This window comes from Marmota marmota, unplaced genomic scaffold (genome assembly GCF_001458135.2).
Source record: "Marmota marmota marmota unplaced genomic scaffold, marMar, whole genome shotgun sequence".
NCBI classification, from domain to species: domain Eukaryota; kingdom Metazoa; phylum Chordata; class Mammalia; order Rodentia; family Sciuridae; genus Marmota; species Marmota marmota.
The window spans coordinates 38,646,103-38,664,707 of record NW_025999900.1 but is presented as its reverse complement, the minus strand read 5'-3'; the positions used below and the strand labels follow the sequence as shown (position 1 = coordinate 38,664,707).

General features: G+C 36.3%; 1 protein-coding gene and 1 pseudogene across 7 annotated transcripts in view; both read right to left on the bottom strand.

Annotated features, from left to right (window-relative positions):
• The window catches only part of Pcnx1 (pecanex 1), a 149,547-nt gene that overhangs the window by 49,926 nt on the left and 81,016 nt on the right, over window positions 1-18,605 (bottom strand). For all 7 annotated transcript variants that reach the window (XM_048798891.1, XM_048798892.1, XM_015493498.2 and 4 more), the window contains 5 exons: window positions 16,081-16,234; window positions 12,820-12,852; window positions 11,010-11,181; window positions 9,994-10,104; window positions 9,073-9,164 (listed from right to left, as the gene is read on the bottom strand). In XM_048798891.1, the coding sequence (XP_048654848.1) occupies window positions 9,073-9,164; window positions 9,994-10,104; window positions 11,010-11,181; window positions 12,820-12,852; window positions 16,081-16,234 (562 nt within the window). The remainder of the gene's footprint in view (window positions 1-9,072; window positions 9,165-9,993; window positions 10,105-11,009; window positions 11,182-12,819; window positions 12,853-16,080; window positions 16,235-18,605) is intronic.
• LOC107148793 lies at window positions 523-7,549 on the bottom strand (annotated as a pseudogene).

The following is an 18,605-nucleotide window of genomic DNA, read 5'->3' as shown; positions in this document are numbered from 1 at the left end:
TGGTAAACCATGACTCAAAGGAACATGACATCCACTATTCTCTGACCCAGAGGAACAGGAAGGACTCTCAAATGCCAACCAACCATTCAGGCACAGGGGACAGCATTTTGGTCTCCCTTTGAAATGGCCAGGAGATTCAAATGACTCCAACTATAGCAATCCCTCCTTTCATCCAGGACTTAAAAGAGACCCTACCACCACAAGAGTCAAAAGAAACTCCCAAGAAACATAAGACCAGAAATGATTCTGCTGTCAGGGAAGTAAGCTGTGCCTGCACAGTTCTTCTCTAATTCTTTGTAAGAAAATAACCCATTCTGAGATCACAGGGAAGGGGCCTTACACAGTGACCAGCTGAAATCAGGGCAACTATGAACAGCATTTTGCTAGAAGACATAAGTCCTCATCATCCTGAGGGAGCGAGTTGCTGTTGAGTTGTGAATTCTGTTCAAAACACATGTTCTACCTCTGGAAAACTGTCAGCTGCCATATATCTGATTGCAAGTTCAGACTGATCTCTTTTTAAAAGTCCCATAATCTTGGACATCCCTAAAAATCTCGATGGGTCCTGCTCCTTCTACAAGGAACTAGATATCCAAGGGGTGAAAAGAACTCAAAAGAGTTCAAAAAGACGTTGACTCAAAAGAACACGTGGCTGCAGTACATCATACAATAGGAAAGGATAAATACATGACTCCATAGTATGAAATGCAACCTCCATGAAGAAGCAAACACCTCAGGCTGCCCAACTGCAGGCAACATGCCAGCCACACAGTTGGAGTCTAAACACTGGTGATTTCCCTTAAAATATTATCTACCATGACTTTGATCAACTACACTTAAAAGACCAGCAAATTTGTATGGAAATACTCAACTATTTTAAAAAGACAAACTTCCTTTTAAATACCAAGGATAGTAGCCAGGTTTACTTAAAAGTGATCAAGATGTCCAATTTAAATAAATCAATTTCAGATCTTCCCCAGGGTCATCTTAGGTTTTCATAATAAGAATAGACAAGGGCCAACTGTACCTCACTGGTGACAAAGGGTGTGGTCACGCAAACCCTCTCTTGAATGACAGACCCATACTTTGCCTGAGGGATCATCTTTGACCCACTCCTGCTTCTGGAACCCAGTATTACAAATGCTCTTTACAACACAGTGCTACTCAAAGAGGAAATAACCAGGAAAAGAAAAGGTCCATTTATTCCCGTCCATGCCATCTAAAGTTACTAAGTACAATAATCAAGCTGGAGAAGAGACGAATCACAACCTGAAACAATAAAAAAACTGTGACATGGGCCCTCTGAATTGCAAGTTTGAACTCAAAAGAATCTGCATGTTGGCAAGCCAGTTTCCTCCCTGAGACGTTTGCTTCACGCTTTGTTTTCTCCCTCTAGCATCTTCTGTCTCTCCTAGTTAAGGCCTGGACAGTGTTGAAATAGTGTACAATTTCTCCAGAACCATTAGTCCCCCGAGGCCTCAGGCTGGGTGCAGTCTGGCTCTGGCTCCCTAGTGCCTGGCTCTGTAGGCTGCCTCTGCGGCTCCTCCACCATCTGAAGCAGGGCGGATCTCTCCAGCTCCAGCACCAACATGGCCTGCTTCATCTTGCTCTCACTAATCAGGAGCTTCTCTACTCTGCTTCAAAGCTCTGGATCCTACCATTTGCCACCTGCAATTGCTCAAGGAGGTCAAAGTTCTGTTTGCGTAAGCTGCTGTTGGTTTTCTCTAATTTATCCATTCTTTGGTTGTCACTGAGAGAAGAGGAATCAATAAGTTCTTCTTGAAGTATATGGTACTCAACTTCATAAGCCTATAACTGTTTGTCGATGTCTATCTTAAACACCTGATTGATGGTCTTCTCCATTTGTACCAACCCCAAGTTAGGTAGTGTGTTTTTGATAAAGTCCACTAAGGTTTCTAAGTTTTCATGCTGCAGAATCAAGGGCTTATGGCTTCCCAAAAGACTTAGAGCCACTTTAAATATGACCTCTGACCCTTGAAGAAAGATCATATCAAAGAATCTGGCTACAAAGCCCAGTGGGAACTGAGAAGTGAACATGGTGAGGAACCAGGGTGCAGCACAGAGACTGGGGCCGATCTTGTGCTCCTCTAGGTGATCATAGAGGTCTCTGTGGTAGTCATGGAGAAGCCACGAGAGCTGGTACATCTGGATCTGTAAAATTATCATGTCTGGCAGATATTGCTTCCGCAGTCCCATGTCAAACATCAAAAACTTGAGCATTTTAAACGCCTCTTCCTCACTCATATGAAGCAGCAAAATGCCTGCCACAAAGCTGAGGTCTAGCTGAGGCTAGACCTACTTCCTGGTCTAGAAGTGAGTAGGCCTTCAAAATGTTGTAAAGTGACAGTTGCCCTGCTCCAAGCTGGGCAGAGAAGTACAGATGTGTTGGAAAGGTTTGCCCGAGGTCAATAAGAATGGCGTGCTGCTGGGAGGTTAGCTGCTTTAGGAGCTCTTTGTAGGGTACATCCTTTGGCTGCTGTTTACTGGGAAACGGATGTTTAAGGTGGAACTGCTTTGCTAGAAATTTCCAGATTTCACCCTGATGATGACAAGGCACACCTTGTCCAACCGCTAAGTGCATATTTTCCATATCAAACTTAATTTTTGATCTTCCTGGAGTGCTAAGCATCTTTTCCCATACTGTAGTTACTTCTTTAAGACAAGGAATGATTTCTTCATAATCGAGCTTCAGGCATTTGTTCAGCAAGTCATTCTCAGAGGCTTGTAGCTTCTGATTTTCCTTCTCCATTCTGAGGAGCAGTACCTGTCGCAGAATAGCCTTTTCCACAGCTCATGAAGCTCCCATGATGTCCTCTTCTTTTCCTCTGGTACAGGGCCAAAGGGTCCATCTTTACATACTGGTTCTAAAGGAGACCTCTCCCAGCTCTGAATAATCCTCATATCTGTCAGGGGAGATGCATGCCTTCTGTGGGGTGGCCACACGCAGGAATATCTGCTGCCTCCATGAGTGCCGCTGGGTCTTCACTGGGGTCCCACCAGAGTCACTGATGTGGTTTGCTTTGGATTCAAGGTCCTTTCATTTGTGAGGCATCTCTGTGCTCACTGAGTGATAACCTCATAAGTTTTCTCTGAAAGACACCTGGAGACCCCTGAGTGGACTCTGGAAGTTCTGGGCATCCCACCGGTAAATGACATCAGGGTGTTTGCTCGCCTCCTGAAGGTCTGCTGGGGGAAAGCGAAGCAGGCTTTTCTGCGAAGTGGCCCTCTAAATCACTGGACAGGTCATTGAAAGAGCCAAGGAGCTTGAAAGAACTCTCAGAGATGGGCAAGGCCTCCTTATCACCCACTGATGGCTCTTTGCTGATGTTACTTAATGTGCTAGACACAGAGGTGTCCAGATCCACGCTGGTAGAGTTTTCCTGCAGGCCTTTGGTCTTATTACCCTGAGACAAAATACTTTCTAAAGACTCTGTTAAAGATCTCTCTGCTTTATTTTTCAGCATATCTAGCCTAAATAGAGTGGCACTGGCTGGCAATTCACTTCCAATATTTTCTGCGGCAATCTATGATGCCTGCTTCATCTCCCTGACGTGGATGTGTTCTTTCTGCTTCTTTTCATACAAATATCTCAGAAAAGAAATGATCAATTCATTTTCTTGCTGCTCACTCCTTGATCTCAATTTCTGAAGCTCCTCAAAAATAGTTGCCTGTTCCTGATTAGTTAATGTTGTCAGGTGTTTTTGGAGTTCTAGTTTGGATTTGGAAGAATTCATTCCCTCTATCCTCTCACAGAGCTTGTACAGGGCCTGCAAGGGGCAGCCCTCACACAGCTGGGCTGGAGCTTTTGCAGTCTGCTGCACTGCAGCCACTGTGAAAGCCTGTTGCAGGGTCATCATGATTTCATCAACCAGAGCTTCATTTGTACACTGGAACACATAACAGACAAAATGGAAGCCACCACCTCCCGAAGACTCCCAGCAGACAAACCCAAAGTGGTCCACATGTCTAATGCCCTGAGAGCAAAAGGATATCTCCTTAAATTTTTTTTCCAGTGCTATTTTTTTTGTTGTCAGGACTGAGGAAGTAAACTTCAGACTGGCCAATCATGAAGAGCATAGTTCGATTTCCCTCAATATTTATTGGCTGCACAATATTGTATCCACTAATTAGGTGGTTCTCAATGTCATTTTCTTCAAAAGAACTGAAGAAACTGCTGCTTCGGAGGCCAGCATCCTGAAACTCCTTGCGCATGGGCCAGCGGGGGTTCTGGTGCCCGGTTCCAGTCAGCCAGCTGGCTGCAGCTAACGTGGTTGAACTTCTCAATGCGCTCGTCGATCAGCTCTGGCGGGGCCTTCTTGTGAGCTATCACAAAAGAGCACCATGAACTTCTTGGCAAATGTGTTGTCAAACTCCCAGAGGCAGTGCAGCTCCTCCTGGTGGGCGATCTGCAGTTCCTCCTGGCGGGCGATCTTCCTAGCTTGGCGGATGGGTATGGAACTGAAGATCTCGGGCACCTTGGCCACCCAGCTGAACAACAGTGACATTGCGGCTGGGTGGCTCTGGTTCACTCCCGCTGCCGCTGGCCTGGTGCTGGCCTGGCGCTGTGGGCGTACCTCACAGGCTGCAGGGAGGGCAATGGCTCCTCCCCACTCTCACTGCCAGATATGAGCCAGATTTCTTTTGTTATTAAAGCTCTATTCATTTACTGGGAAAATTTTGCTTTTGATGCTTGCTACTACCATTGGTTAATATTTTAAATAGCATGTATAGTAAATTATGTGTTCTTTTTTTGAAGAATAAAATAACTTGGTAAATTCATTATATATAACAATGGAATAGGAGGACCAGGTATCAAGATAGAACACATTAGGCCAAAGAATATCTTGGTGTCTTACATGCTACTTACACAGTACAAACATTTTACTCATGTAATATATACCATACTATTATAATTTCCAGAGCACTGAGCAACATTCAATAACTATTACCTGATAGAATGAATGCATATTCCCACAAGGAAATAATAGAAAGGATAAGCTTTCAAGGACAACCAAACACAGGCAGGTGTCATGTTAGCCCTGTGGCACTGAAGTTATCTCTGGATAATACTAGCATGATATATGGCATAGAGTGGACAACCCTGGTAACAGGAATAGTTCACAGGTATGTTCTATGTGATGGATAACATTCTAATCCTTTGTCTTTCTCAGGGAATTTCAGAATGGAAAATGATAGGAGTACGGTAGTTTTTTACTCAACTTGCCTCCCCATGCCCAAATACTCTTGGAAATTATTCTAATCACAACATAGACATTTTGGTAATGGCTAAATCAAAACCTCATCATCATCATATTAAATAGTGTATGTACAGCCCCATTCCTAGGTATTTGTAAATATTTCCTAAATAATTTTAACAGTAACCTTTGGAAACACACACTATTACTCCCAATTTATGGATAAGGAAGCTAAGGCATTCAGTGTTTCAACTGTCCAGTGAAGTGGTGGAACCATAAACTGAACTTCTGACACATTTGAATGTGCTGAGAAGTTAAAAAACATGCAAATTTGCATGAGTTCAAGAATGAAAGATTAATACATCAGAAAGCAAAGGAGAAAACAAGATGTATGAGGAGAAAACAAGATGTATGCAGGAAAGAGAATCTGTAGAATAATAAAGTAAACAGATGTATGAGAAAGAGTAATCTTTGTAAAATGCAACTCTAATCATTTCCTGTCCTATCTCAAATACACTGATGATAATCTCCCATCTTTAGACCAACACATTCAGAATACAGGGTATTTCATAATTTAGTCCTTGATTACCTTTTTAGCCTTAATGAAGACCATCTTCCCTCGTGTACCCAAATTCTAGCAACTCCAAAATTAGTTGCTGTTTTCCTTTACAACACTTTTTTCCCAAATTCATGGCTCTGTATTCTCTGTTTCAACTAGCTAATTCTTACTTGTCCTTCAAAATTTGGTTAAAATCATCCTCCTAGAAAATGGTCTTTATTCCCTTTTAATGTCAATTTATATAACCACAGCATTCTGTTTTCATAGCCTTTGTTACCCTATACTAAATATGTTCCTTGACTTAGTAATCCCAACTAACATATAAATTCCTTGGAAGTGAGAAATGGACCTGGGGATGTGGCTCAGTGGTAGAACACTTGCTTGCCTAGAATGTATGTGCTGTGCATTTGATCCTCAGCACTACCAAAAGAAGACCAAAAACAAACAAACTAACAAGCAAAAAAAACCCCACAAAACCAGCAGGAAATGGCTTTTTGCATTGTTCTTGACACACAGTAAGTGACCCATAAACACTACAGAATAAATGAAGCAAAGAAAAATGCTGTGAGTCATTCTTCATAATTATTTCAACCCTAACCATTCTCTAATTGCCTTGCATTAACCACAAAAAACAAACAAATCTCAGAAATTATATGTAAGGGACTGTAAATCTCTATTAAAAAAGGGGGGGGGCTAGGGTTGTGGCTCAGCGGTATAGCACTCACCTAGCACATGCAAGGCCCTGGGTTCGATTCTCAGCACCACATAAAAATAAGTAAACAAATAAAGGTATTGTATCCAACTACAACTAAAAAATAAATATATAAAAAAAAACCTTAAGATTTTCATGCTTACAATTTGGTGACACAGGTTCATAAGTTTGCTCTCTTAAATGTAAGTTAGAGAGGAAATAGGAAAAGAAAGATGGGTTTGATCTTCAAAGGGAGATAAATAGAGGAAAGGGGAAGGGAGGAGAAAACGGGGAGGGAAAATACCAGGGAATGATATTGACTAAATTATTTTGTTATATTGTGTGCATGCACAAACATGCAACAATAAACCCCATTTTGTAAAACTATAATGTACCAATAAAAATACTGAAAATAAACAAAATTGTGTATTAGTTAAAACAAGACAATTTGGTGACTTTAGAGCATGTGGTAATAGGCATCACACTCAAGGTTTCATGTATACTCAACAAGTGCTCTACCACTGAGCTACATCTCCAGCCCTTGGTGACAGTATTTTTAAAGAGAGCTCATAGGCTCATTCAGATGCTTACACTAAAATGGCATTAAATTCTAGCAAATTAATTTTTACTAGCATGTACCTTAAATTGTAGACCTTGAACTTATTCTTACAACTTTAAAGAAACCTTAATATAAAAAATAGTAGTTATATAACTTCGTAACTAAATATATAGCATATTCTGTGATTACCATGCTCACCCCATCCCAGATGAGCCTGGTTTTTGATAATCCATTTCTAATACTAACCCATGGTTAATACAGAAAAAAATTCTTTTAATAATCTATTAAATTTCTTTCAAATTCAAAGAAAATGAAAATAAGAATAACGTGAAATAAGCCAATCCCCCAAAACCAAAGGTTGAATGTTCTCTCTGATATGGGGATGTTAACGCAGAACAAGTTGGGAGGGGAAGAACAGAAGTTCAGTGGATTAGACAAAGGGGAATGAAGGGAAAGGGGTAGGGATAGTGCTAGGAAAGGCAATAGAATGAATTGGACATAACTTTCCTATATTCACATACGAATATAACACCAGTGAAACTCCACATCATGTACAACCACAAGAATGAGATCCTAACTAGAATAAGTTATACTCCATGTGCATATAAGATGTCAAAATACACTGTGCTGTCATGGATATCTAAAAAGAACAAACAAAAAAATTTTTAAAAAGAATAGCATTTAGGGCTGGGGATGTGGCTCAAGCGGTAGCGCGCCCGCCTAGCATGCGTGCGGCCCGGGTTCGATCCTCAGCACCACATACAAACAAAGATGTTGTGTCCGCCGAAAACTGAGAAATATTTAAAAGATTCTCTCTCTCTCTCTCTCTCTCTCTCTCTCTCTTAAAAAAAAAAAAAAAGAATAGCATTTAGCACATGAACACAATGGAAATTAATGATAAATTGGCACCAGGGGGAAAAACAATTTTAGTCAATTTAAAACAATCTTCATGGCAGCCATTATGAAGTCAAACAACAACAAGTGCTGGAGAGGATGTGGGGAAAAGGGTACTCTTGTACATTGCTGGTGGGACTGCAAACTGGTGCGGCCAATCTGGAAAGCAGTATGGAGATTCCTGGGAAAGCTGGGAATGGAACCACCATTTGACCCAGCTATTGCCCTTCTTGGACTATTCCCTGAAGACCTTAAAAGAGCGTACTACAGGGATACTGCTACATCGATGTTCACAGCAGCACAATTCACAATTGCTAGACTGTGGAACCAACCCAGATGCCCTTCAATAGATGAATGGATAAAAAAAATGTGGCATTTATACACAATGGAGTATTACGCAGCACTAAAAAATGACAAAATCATAGAATTTGCAGGGAAATGGATGGCACTAGAGCAGATTATGCTTAGTGAAGCTAGCCAATCCCTAAAAAACAAATACCAAATGTCTTCTTTGATATAATGAGAGCAACTAAGAACAGAGCAGGGAGGAAGAGCAGGAAGAAAAGATTAACATTAAACAGATACATGAGGTGGGATGGAAAGGGAGAGAAAAGGGAAATTGCATGGTAATGGAGGGAGACCCTCATTGTTATACAAAATTACATGTAAGAGGTTGTGAGGGGAATGGGAAAATAAACAAGGAGAGAAATGAATTACAGTGGATGGGGTAGAGAGAGAAGATGGGAGGGGAGGGAGGGGGGATAGTAGAGGATAGGAAAGGTAGCAGAATACAACAGTTACTAATATGGCAGTATGTACAAATGTGGATGTGTAACCGATGTGATTCTGCAATCTGTATTTGGGGTAAAATTGGGAGTTCATAACCAACTTGAATCTAATGTATGAAATATGATATGTCAAGAGCTTTATAATGTTTTGAACAACCAATAAAAAAAATAAATTAAAAAAAAAATCTTCATAAAGAAATGTAACCTTGGGCTGGGGTTGTAGCTCAGAGGTAGAGTGCTCGCCTAGCATGCATGAGGCACTGGGTTCGATCCTCAAAACCACATAAAAATAATATAGATATTGTGTCTACCTATAACTAAAAAATAAACTTTTTAAAAAAAAAGAACTATAATTTATTGCTCACCTTTAAAGCTCCGTAACATAATCCATACAATAAGGCTACTGCCACAATGCTACAGATAAAACTGTAAAGTGCTGCAAGCAGGCTTGTAGTAGCTAGAGAATAAAGAAAAAAGAAATCAATACTTTATAAACATCTATGGAAAACACTTTAAAAGTCACCAAAAAGCATTTAAACTATTAAAATGTCCTATAATACTAGTATATTATTATCTACTCATTTGACTTTTAAAAATTGTTACTTCATTCTATTCTTTCAAAAGATTTTGACCTGACAAAGATTTACTATTCTCAAATCGCTAATGCAAGGTAAAGTATATTTATCTCAGGAGTAATGAACAATTAAGCAGAGCAGAAAAAGTTAAATCTATATTATACTTCAAGAATGTGGCTTAGATCCAGAAAGTTTGGAACATAAGTTATGCAGAAGCCTGAAAACAAACTGGAGATGTATGAATTAATCACTGAATGATATCAGTCTATGTAAAAAGAACTAGGTACCCACAGAAGTAAATCTATATTCCTGTGTATTGATTAATTCTCACACAAAAAAGTGTAGATCTGACTACTAACAATAACAACAAATAGATCCAATGGAATTACTAGTTATAAGGAAGAATGAATGATTAAGATAGCTAGGATTTATTTTAAAAATACATAGATTTTTTTACTGTACTCTTATATTGTGATCATAAAAGAAAATTTACAGAAAAAACTTTCTTTATGAGATATTAAAGTCTAATACCTTGTTGCAAGTTTGTAAATCATGACAAAACTCCTTTTATAAACCACCTATATACTAAGTCCATATCATAGTATTTAAATAAATTTAACACCAATAACAGTTCTAAAGGCTGTAACTGTCCCCTATTTGTTAAGCTATGCTTAAATACTGTAATCTACAATTTTTATAAAGAGTACTCACCATTACCACCAAAAATATGAATATCCAATTGTTCACAAAGGTACATTACAAATGTATTCACCTGAGGCAGAAGGCCAATGAAAAACACTATTGGGAAACAGAGTGTAAACACTATGGAAAGAAAGAATAGTATATTAAAAATATACTGTATTCATCCTTTTATTCACTTAAAGACCACAAGCAATGCAAAGAAATCCAACATTAACATAAACTACTAGCAATTTTTTTAAAAGATATCATTTAGGGCTGGGGTTGTGGCTCAGTGTAGAGCACTCGCCTAGTGCATGAGAGGCCCTGGGTTCAATCCTCAGCACCACATATACATAAATAAAATGTCCACCTACAACTAAAAAATATTTTTAAAAAAAGATATTTAAATTTATTTATCTCTACATAACTGGGTATTAAATAAAATCTTTCACCTATAAGCAATATCTTTTAAAATTACTTCAACTGGTATTGAGGGAATGGGGGAAGAAAGAACAGTAGAATGAATCTGACCTAACTTTCCTATATACATTTATGAATATACCACAGTGAATCTCACCATCATGTATGTTCACAAGAAAACAATTAAAAAAAAATAAGTAAATAGCATTGAAAGATAACAGTGGAGTAAAAGGAAGGGAACAGGGGAGGAAGGTGGGAAGAGAAAAGGGGAAGTACTGGGGACTGAATTAGAGCAAGTTATATTCTATGCTTTTATAATTATGTCAAAATGAATCTTAATGTCATGTATAATTTAAAAGAACCAATAAATTATTTCAACCATTTTCACATAATAAGAACCTAAAATACAGATTTTTTTAAAACCCACAACTTTCCCTTGTGTTGTGTTCAAGAAGTTTCCTTACTCATAATAGTTACACAGTTTTTTTCCTCAGAGATGATTATAATAAACAGCAAAATAAGTTTATTCAAGCTATTTGACCTATATAATTGATTTATTTATCAGTGAACTGTTTGAAAACAAATAAAGTAATGTTAAGATGAGACATACTTTAAAGCTGACTTACCTATAACTAAATCCCTGGCTGATACAAATACCAGTGGATTGGTGAATGTTATTCCATATAATTTGAACTTGGTTGTAGTAAGGTTTCTGCTACCATAATCCAAGAACCAAATTAGACCACAACATAAACAGAAGTAAACTGGTCTACTGTAAGCAATGATACGATTATGACCCTGCAAATGACATATTTTTAAAAAGTCAGTTTAGTTAATTTTAAGAGTCAACACTAGTTACTGAGATCATTGATTGCTTATATTCTAAGGACTCAAAATATTTCTACATGAAAGCCAGGTTTCTGATGATCAAAGAAAGGAATAACAGATTCAGAAAGGAGGAAGAATAGAATGAACCCTGTGATACTGGATTGAAAGTAGAAATATCAAAATGAACTAATTATTTTAATATGCATATAAATGTGTATACGCACACACACGTATTTCATATCTTTATCCACTGAGAGGATCTAGAAGCAATGACAATATAAGAGAGATAAGTAGCATCTAGACCTTAGTTTACCAACACCATTTTTCATGAAAAAGAATCGAAGCTTCATAAAGAAAAGACTGGTTTTGAGTTAGGTAGGAAAAGTATATGATCAATCTAGAAAAAATTGTTGTTAGAAAAAGGAGGGAAACATTTAAAGAATGACAGGGATATGTCAAAAGGACACAAAAGGCAGCTTGATGGGCTCCAAGTGGCTGAATCAGGAACAGTTTGAGCATCAAAATAAGTATTAAAGTGACATTATAATCCACTAAACAAAAATAATCTATGAATCCACACTAATACATACATAATGACAGAATGAAGAGCTATTTGTTTCAATAAAGAGTAAACTAATGAATGTAGAAGGAATGATAGAATTAGAAAATCACTATTTGCCAGTCATCAAATGATAACTGAGTCAGGCAAGAAACATCAGTAATACTAAGTGAAACAAATGAGTAGAACAGATACATAGTCTCAGAGTGTCTCCCAATAAGATACTTACGAACCACAAGAGAAAAACAGTGATATTACAGTAGAGGAGTAGTTCTGAAGGAAGTGGGAGAAGATTTTGCTTTCCAGAGGATATTTGTCAATCTGGATATATTTTTATTATCACAACTAGGTGGTGGGGAGGGGGGGTGGCAGTTACTAGCATCTAGTGAGCAAGGATTTAAAACAATCACATTCATGAAAGAAAGCATCACCATAATCTGTTGTTGGAACTTATTCCTGAATTACATTAAAGAGATGTCTTTTGGTCTTACCACTAAATAAATGCTCAAGTTAGATCTAAAACAGGATCACATGTCATAAAAACAGTGCCAAGCAGATTACATTTTTGTGTAAAGTCACAGAAGTAATAAGGTTTTCTTTTCATTATGTAGTCCAAAAGTATTAACACCAAACTAATGTATTGCACTTCTTTATTGCAATTCCTAGTGATTAACAGAGCAAATTAACATAGTTTTTCCCACTTCAAAAATCTATTTTTCAGTATTAATTCACAATTTATTATTCAAAATTTATTAAATGCAAATAATCATGAGTTTATATGAATCATGTCTAACTGATAACCTCTTACTAAGAGGCTTTTATCAAAAATGAATTGCTATGCTTGTTTTAATCAAGATTTAGAGTCCACCAGTACAATGTCATTTTATTTCATGCTAATAAATTACCTATAATCTGTCAAATCTTAAGATGAGAAAATAGTAATATAAATCTTAATTCAATTCAACACATGCCAAAAGGAAAAAAAGGGGAAGGGGGTTTTGATAACTATTAAAGAACAATGAATTACAGCCATTTTAAGAGTGACTTACATGCCTGGGCGAAGAAGAATCTGGTTGAACACTCTGGAAATGAAACAGAAAGACAGATTACACTACTACTACAGTCCTGGTGATTATACAAGCAACTTTCAAAATGCCTGAAGTGATTTCAAGTAAACATTCTACAATAAAGAGATGACCTCCATTAATTCTGTTCCAAAGATGAAACATCAGCTCCAGATACTGGTGTTACAGGGATATTAAAAACATCTCACATTTTTCCCAACTTTCACTTATTCTGGTAAATTAACAAGTTGCATCTATCTACCTTAATAGGTTTTTTTAAAAAATATTTTTTTAATTATACATGGATACAATATCTTTGTTTATTTTTATATGGTGCTAAGGATCAAACCCAGTGCGTCACACATGTGAGGCAAGCGCTCTGCCACTGAGCCACAACCCCAGACCTAGCGTAATTTTTGAAATGACATTTGATAGCCTATCTTATTGTTTAGCTCATTATTACACATAAGCATAGTTATGGTAGAATTCTTTCTCATGGGACAGTACCTCCCATTTCAGAAAGTACACAGTAACATGGGGTAGCTTACAGAAATTCAAGTTCTATCCACAAATTCTAAGTTTACTAGATAATTCATTAGTACCTGTATTACATATTTGCATTTACAATTAAAATAACCAAGACTGGGGATGCAGCTCAGTGGGAGAGTGCTTGCCTAGCATGCTCAAGGCTCTGGGTCTGATATCTAGCACCAGAAAGAAAATAAATAAATAAATAAATAAATAAATAAATAAATAAATAAATAAATTGAAAAAAAAATTGAAACTTTTCACATTAAAATAATCAAAGAAGTTCAGCTGTATCTTTTTAGAAGATTTTCTGTTAAAAATGTTCTAGGGCTGGGGTTGTACCTCAGTGGTAGAGTGCTTGCCTAGCATGCATGAGGCACTGGGTCTGATCTTCAGCATCAGAGAAATAAACAAACAAACAAATAATTATTTTTTAAAATAGTATGTTTAAAAAATTTAGTAACAAAACATGTAACTTTTCTTCCACATTTCAGTTCATTTCCAAAGGCATACCAAAAAATTCCACCAGGATGGTCTTTCTCACCATCCTATAATTCCAGGATATCTCTCTCTCTCTCTCTCTCTCTCTCACACACACACACACACACACACACACACACTCTCTCTCTCTCTCTCTCTCTCTCTCTCACCAGGTAATCTTTCAGTACTTTCAACTTTAACATCTATCCTTTCAAAACTTTTGTTTCCTCCTTTCTAATTTCTCTTATGTCATTCTTCTAGTCAGCTAGTTAAAAAAAAAAAACTCTGTCACCTTTTACCTTTTGCCTATTTAACCAGATTAACCTGAAAGCAAAGGACAAGAGTTTTTAAATTTGAATGAATTTAATGGGTTAAGGCAATAAAGAGATAGATTAAGGTGGCTGAAATAAAAGGAAAGAACAAAGACCAATGATTTTAATATAGAATAACCAAATTTAATCAAGTGGATTCAGTTACTTGTTTTCCAGGGATTAAGGAGGAAGGAGCAGAGAGGTTCTAAGATTCTAAGTTGGTATACCACTGTCAAAAGCTAAGAAACTCGGAAAGGAAAATATTAATCAAAAGATGATAATGTGCTATTTTTGACATGTGTCCAACTGTCTATTAGATAAGCTTGTGAAATAGGTGCAGACATCAATCTGGATATAACTCACATAAGGAGGCAACAAATAAAATTATAAAAGAGAATTGACTTCACAAGTAAAAACTATTAACTGCAAAGAGGATCAAATAAAACCCAAGAGAATTTCCATAAATTAAAGTGGTTGAAGGAACAAAGAGGCACCAACAAAGGCAAGGGGAGTCACTGGAGCACATAAGAACCATTGGAAATGAGCAACAGGGAAAAGGACATGAAAATGGAAGGCAGTATTAACGAGTGTTAAATGATACAGCACCCACAGAGAGTGGGCTGAGAAAAGGACATAAATTTAACAATTGGAATAATTATTAGCAACCACACAGACTGCAGTTTTAGTACTGCAATGATAAAAGAAGTATGGGTGGATCTTAAAGAAATGAAGCAGATTATCTAGGTGCTTACTCCAGATGTCTAGTTATAAATGGAGAGAGAAAAAAAGAAAGGACAGCTGATACTACAAACAGAACTCAACAGTTATCAGTTGAGGGGGAGGGCTCTGTATATGAACACATATAAGATAAATGACCAATGCAAAGAAAAGGGCATTTACTAAGGAACTGAGGAAAAGAAACAGTCCATATTAAAAGTCCATACTATTTTAAATGGAAGGAGAAATTTTTGATTGTATATGAGCTGGTGTATGTGATTCTCCCATTTTTTTAAAAGCTTAAAATTAACAAGCTTATAAAATCTTGGTATTTTTGTACCACTATTAAAATAATAACAACGTGACAACAATCTTCTCCTTTTGATGTCCCAAAAGAACAAAAACATATGTACTAGGCTTTCACATTATTATATCTACCAATGACAGATTTAAAAAAATTTCACCCACAGAATAAAAAACTGAAAAGATGGGAGCCGGGCACGGTGGTGCACACCTGTGATCCCAGCAGCTCGGGAGGCTGAGACAGGAGGATCCCAAGTTCAAAGCCAGCCGGAGAAACAGCAAGGTGCTAAGAAATTCAGTGAGTCCCTGTTTCTAAATAAAATACAAAAAAGGGCTGAAGATGTGACTCAGTGGTTGAGAACCCTGAGTTCAATCCCTGGTACCAAAAAAAAAAAAAAAAGNTGAAGCACCACTGAGTTTAATACCTGGGACCAAAAAAAAAAAAAAGAGAGAGAGAGAGAGAAAGTTATGTTGAAAAGTTAAAAAGTAAATCTCAAGAAGGCAAATTTTTACTTTAAGAATTTTTTGGGGGGTGAGGGGGCTGGGATTGCGGCTCAGTGGTAGAGTGCTCGCCTAGCATGTACGAAGCCCTGAGTTCAATCCTTAGCACTACTTATAAATAAATAAACAAAATAAAGGTATTGTGTCCAACTACAACCAAAAAATAAATATTTTTTAAAAATAATTTTTTTTAATTACAAAGAAATAGTTTTGGGAAACTCAATTTATGTGTAATTATTTTTACATCCATATTCCCCTTTTGTTTCCTACATAATTTAATGCAAACATCCAAGGAAAATAAATCTAAAAATTAATCTTACTATAATTTGGTGAATGGTATGAAGTCTGTCTGTTTTTTGTTAATGCAAATATTATTTCACAGCATGAAAAGAAAATATACTGGTACCTTGAGTAGCGAGTACTGACAGCTGGCTATGACCAGGCAAAACTGGAAGACCCAGATGTCTCTGAAGAAGCCTTGTATGAGAAGAATAGATCCCAAAAAAGCCACAAGAATAGCCAGAATGACAGCTAACACATTTTCCAGGATCTCACGATTTCTGTAGACAGAAAAATTTATAAGTAAGTATATCATCAACCATATTAAAAAAAAAAGGGAAGACATCAAAGTGAAGCTTGCTGGGATGTCTTTTGGGTACTGGGTTTGAATAAAGTTTTGCATCATACTGAAAAAGAAACTAGTTTCATGTGGACACAGCACAAAATTTAATATCCAAAACATGCTACAGTGAATTATAGAGTTCCAATTATAACACATACTGAAATTTCAAGTTCTATTTAAAAGAACTTTACTTTAAAAAAATATCTGGTGCTGGGGACGTAGTTCAAAGGTAGAGCATTTGAATATTGGGTTCAATCACCAGCACCAGCAAAAAAAAAAAAAAAAAAAAAATTAAAATCTGCTTTTCCATCAAATTTGTTGCAAGATACCTAACCAATTTGGAAGACAAATAAAGCAGATTTAACTAAGAAATAAGTTTAAAAGGCAAAATCTCAAAATAATTTCTAGAAAATTAAATTTTAAATATCTGTGATTTTATATGACAAAAGTTTGTAACCAAATTTTGATATCAAGTGGTTTCATTTTCCCCATCTCTCAGTCATCTGAAATAATCCAAAAACTCACTTACTAGAATTACTTAAATACAGGCTCTTACGTATCTTGAGAATGAAGGTAGTGACAAAGACCATCAATTCTGCCTCTATCAAAGTTGCTCAGACAATTCTATACTTTAGCAAACTGACACTGTAAAAGAAACAATATGATGCCCAAGATATAACAAATAGCAATGAAGGTGATTTTGATGCTACACCAAAAAAAAAAAAAAACTAAAAATCTATCTCATTATTTCTTGGGGATATTTTATTTGCAAAATGTTAAATCAATTCTTTAAAGAACATTAAATGACATGGAAATATGCTCAGCACATTTGCTATATGAAGAAAGTAGGACACAAAACCAGATGTATAGGAAGATACAAGTTCTGTAATTAAAAAACACAAATATAGGTTAAAAATGGTAAAATACCAAAAATGATCTTACTAATAATGGTTCACTCTCTGAGGAGTGATTATGGTTTGCCCATTTCTATCTACAAAATTGTCTTTGGGGTGAAGAATTACTTTCATAATTATGAGCAATTTTAATTAATTTTTTATTAACTCAATGCTATGTTTAAAATAAGTTGGGATAAAAAAATTCACAAACACCTCTCTACTACTTCACTTAATAGTTCTACCAAGCTAAAAATGTTCAACAATATTTTCAAATCAATCATTTTTTGACATTTTCACTTGATCTGAGATGGCAAGTAAGTAACTCCAGATTTGCCCAATCCAACGACCTTTTCAATCCTTGTCTCACCCTGCATACTCTCTTCCTTGTAAATTGGACGTGTGCTTTTCTTTGGATTTAAAATATTTTTCCACATTGATGAATTCAATTTATCATTTAGTTTTTTGTTGTTGTTGTTGTTTTACTGATCTTGTTTTTGTTGTCACTGGTAAGAAATCTAAACCAAATTTTCCCCTGCTTTGTTTTGTTCTAGAATTCTTATTGTTTTAGGCTTAACACGTAGGTCTATGATCAATTTTAAATTAATTTTTATAATATGGTACAAGGTTAGCATACAACTTTTTTTTTACTTTTATTTGTTTTTTTTTTGGGGGGGGGGGGCATATGACAATCCAATTGTTCTAGCATCATTTGTTGAAAAAACTATCCTTTCTTCACTTCATAGATTTGGATATTACTTCGATACCACCTGGACTGTAAGTTTCTTTGTAGGAAGGTTTTTAACTACAATTTCCATTTATTTAAGTACACAGTAGACCATTAAGATTATGTATTTTTGAACTTTAATAATTCGTATCTTTAAAGAAATCTGTCCATTATACATGTGCCCACTGTCAAATTTATTTACACACAGCTATTCATAATATTCTCTTATCATTCTTTTAATACTTGCAGATCTGTAGTTATATTTCACATTCCTAATATTGGTAATTTATATCATTTTTTTTCTTGTCAGGCTGGCTTCATTTGTTCTATTGTTTTTCTGTTTCCTCTATGAACTACTTCATCTCTTACTATTTTTTCTCTCTCTTTACTTGGGCCTATTGTGCTTTTGTTCTTTTAGTTTCCTACAATACAAGTAGAAAGCAAAGTCACTGATTTGAGACCTTCGTTTTCCAATGTTGGTATTTAATACTATAATTTTCTCAAGTGTGGCATTAAAGGTATCACCAAAATTGAGATACATTATTTTTATTTTCATGCAGTACAAAATACTTCCTGATTTCCCATTTGATTTCTTCTCTAGTCCATGGGTTATTCAAAAGTACTAGTTTCCAAATATAGGAGAATTTTCCAAAGTCCTTTTTTGTTATTTATTTATAATGTAAATTCAT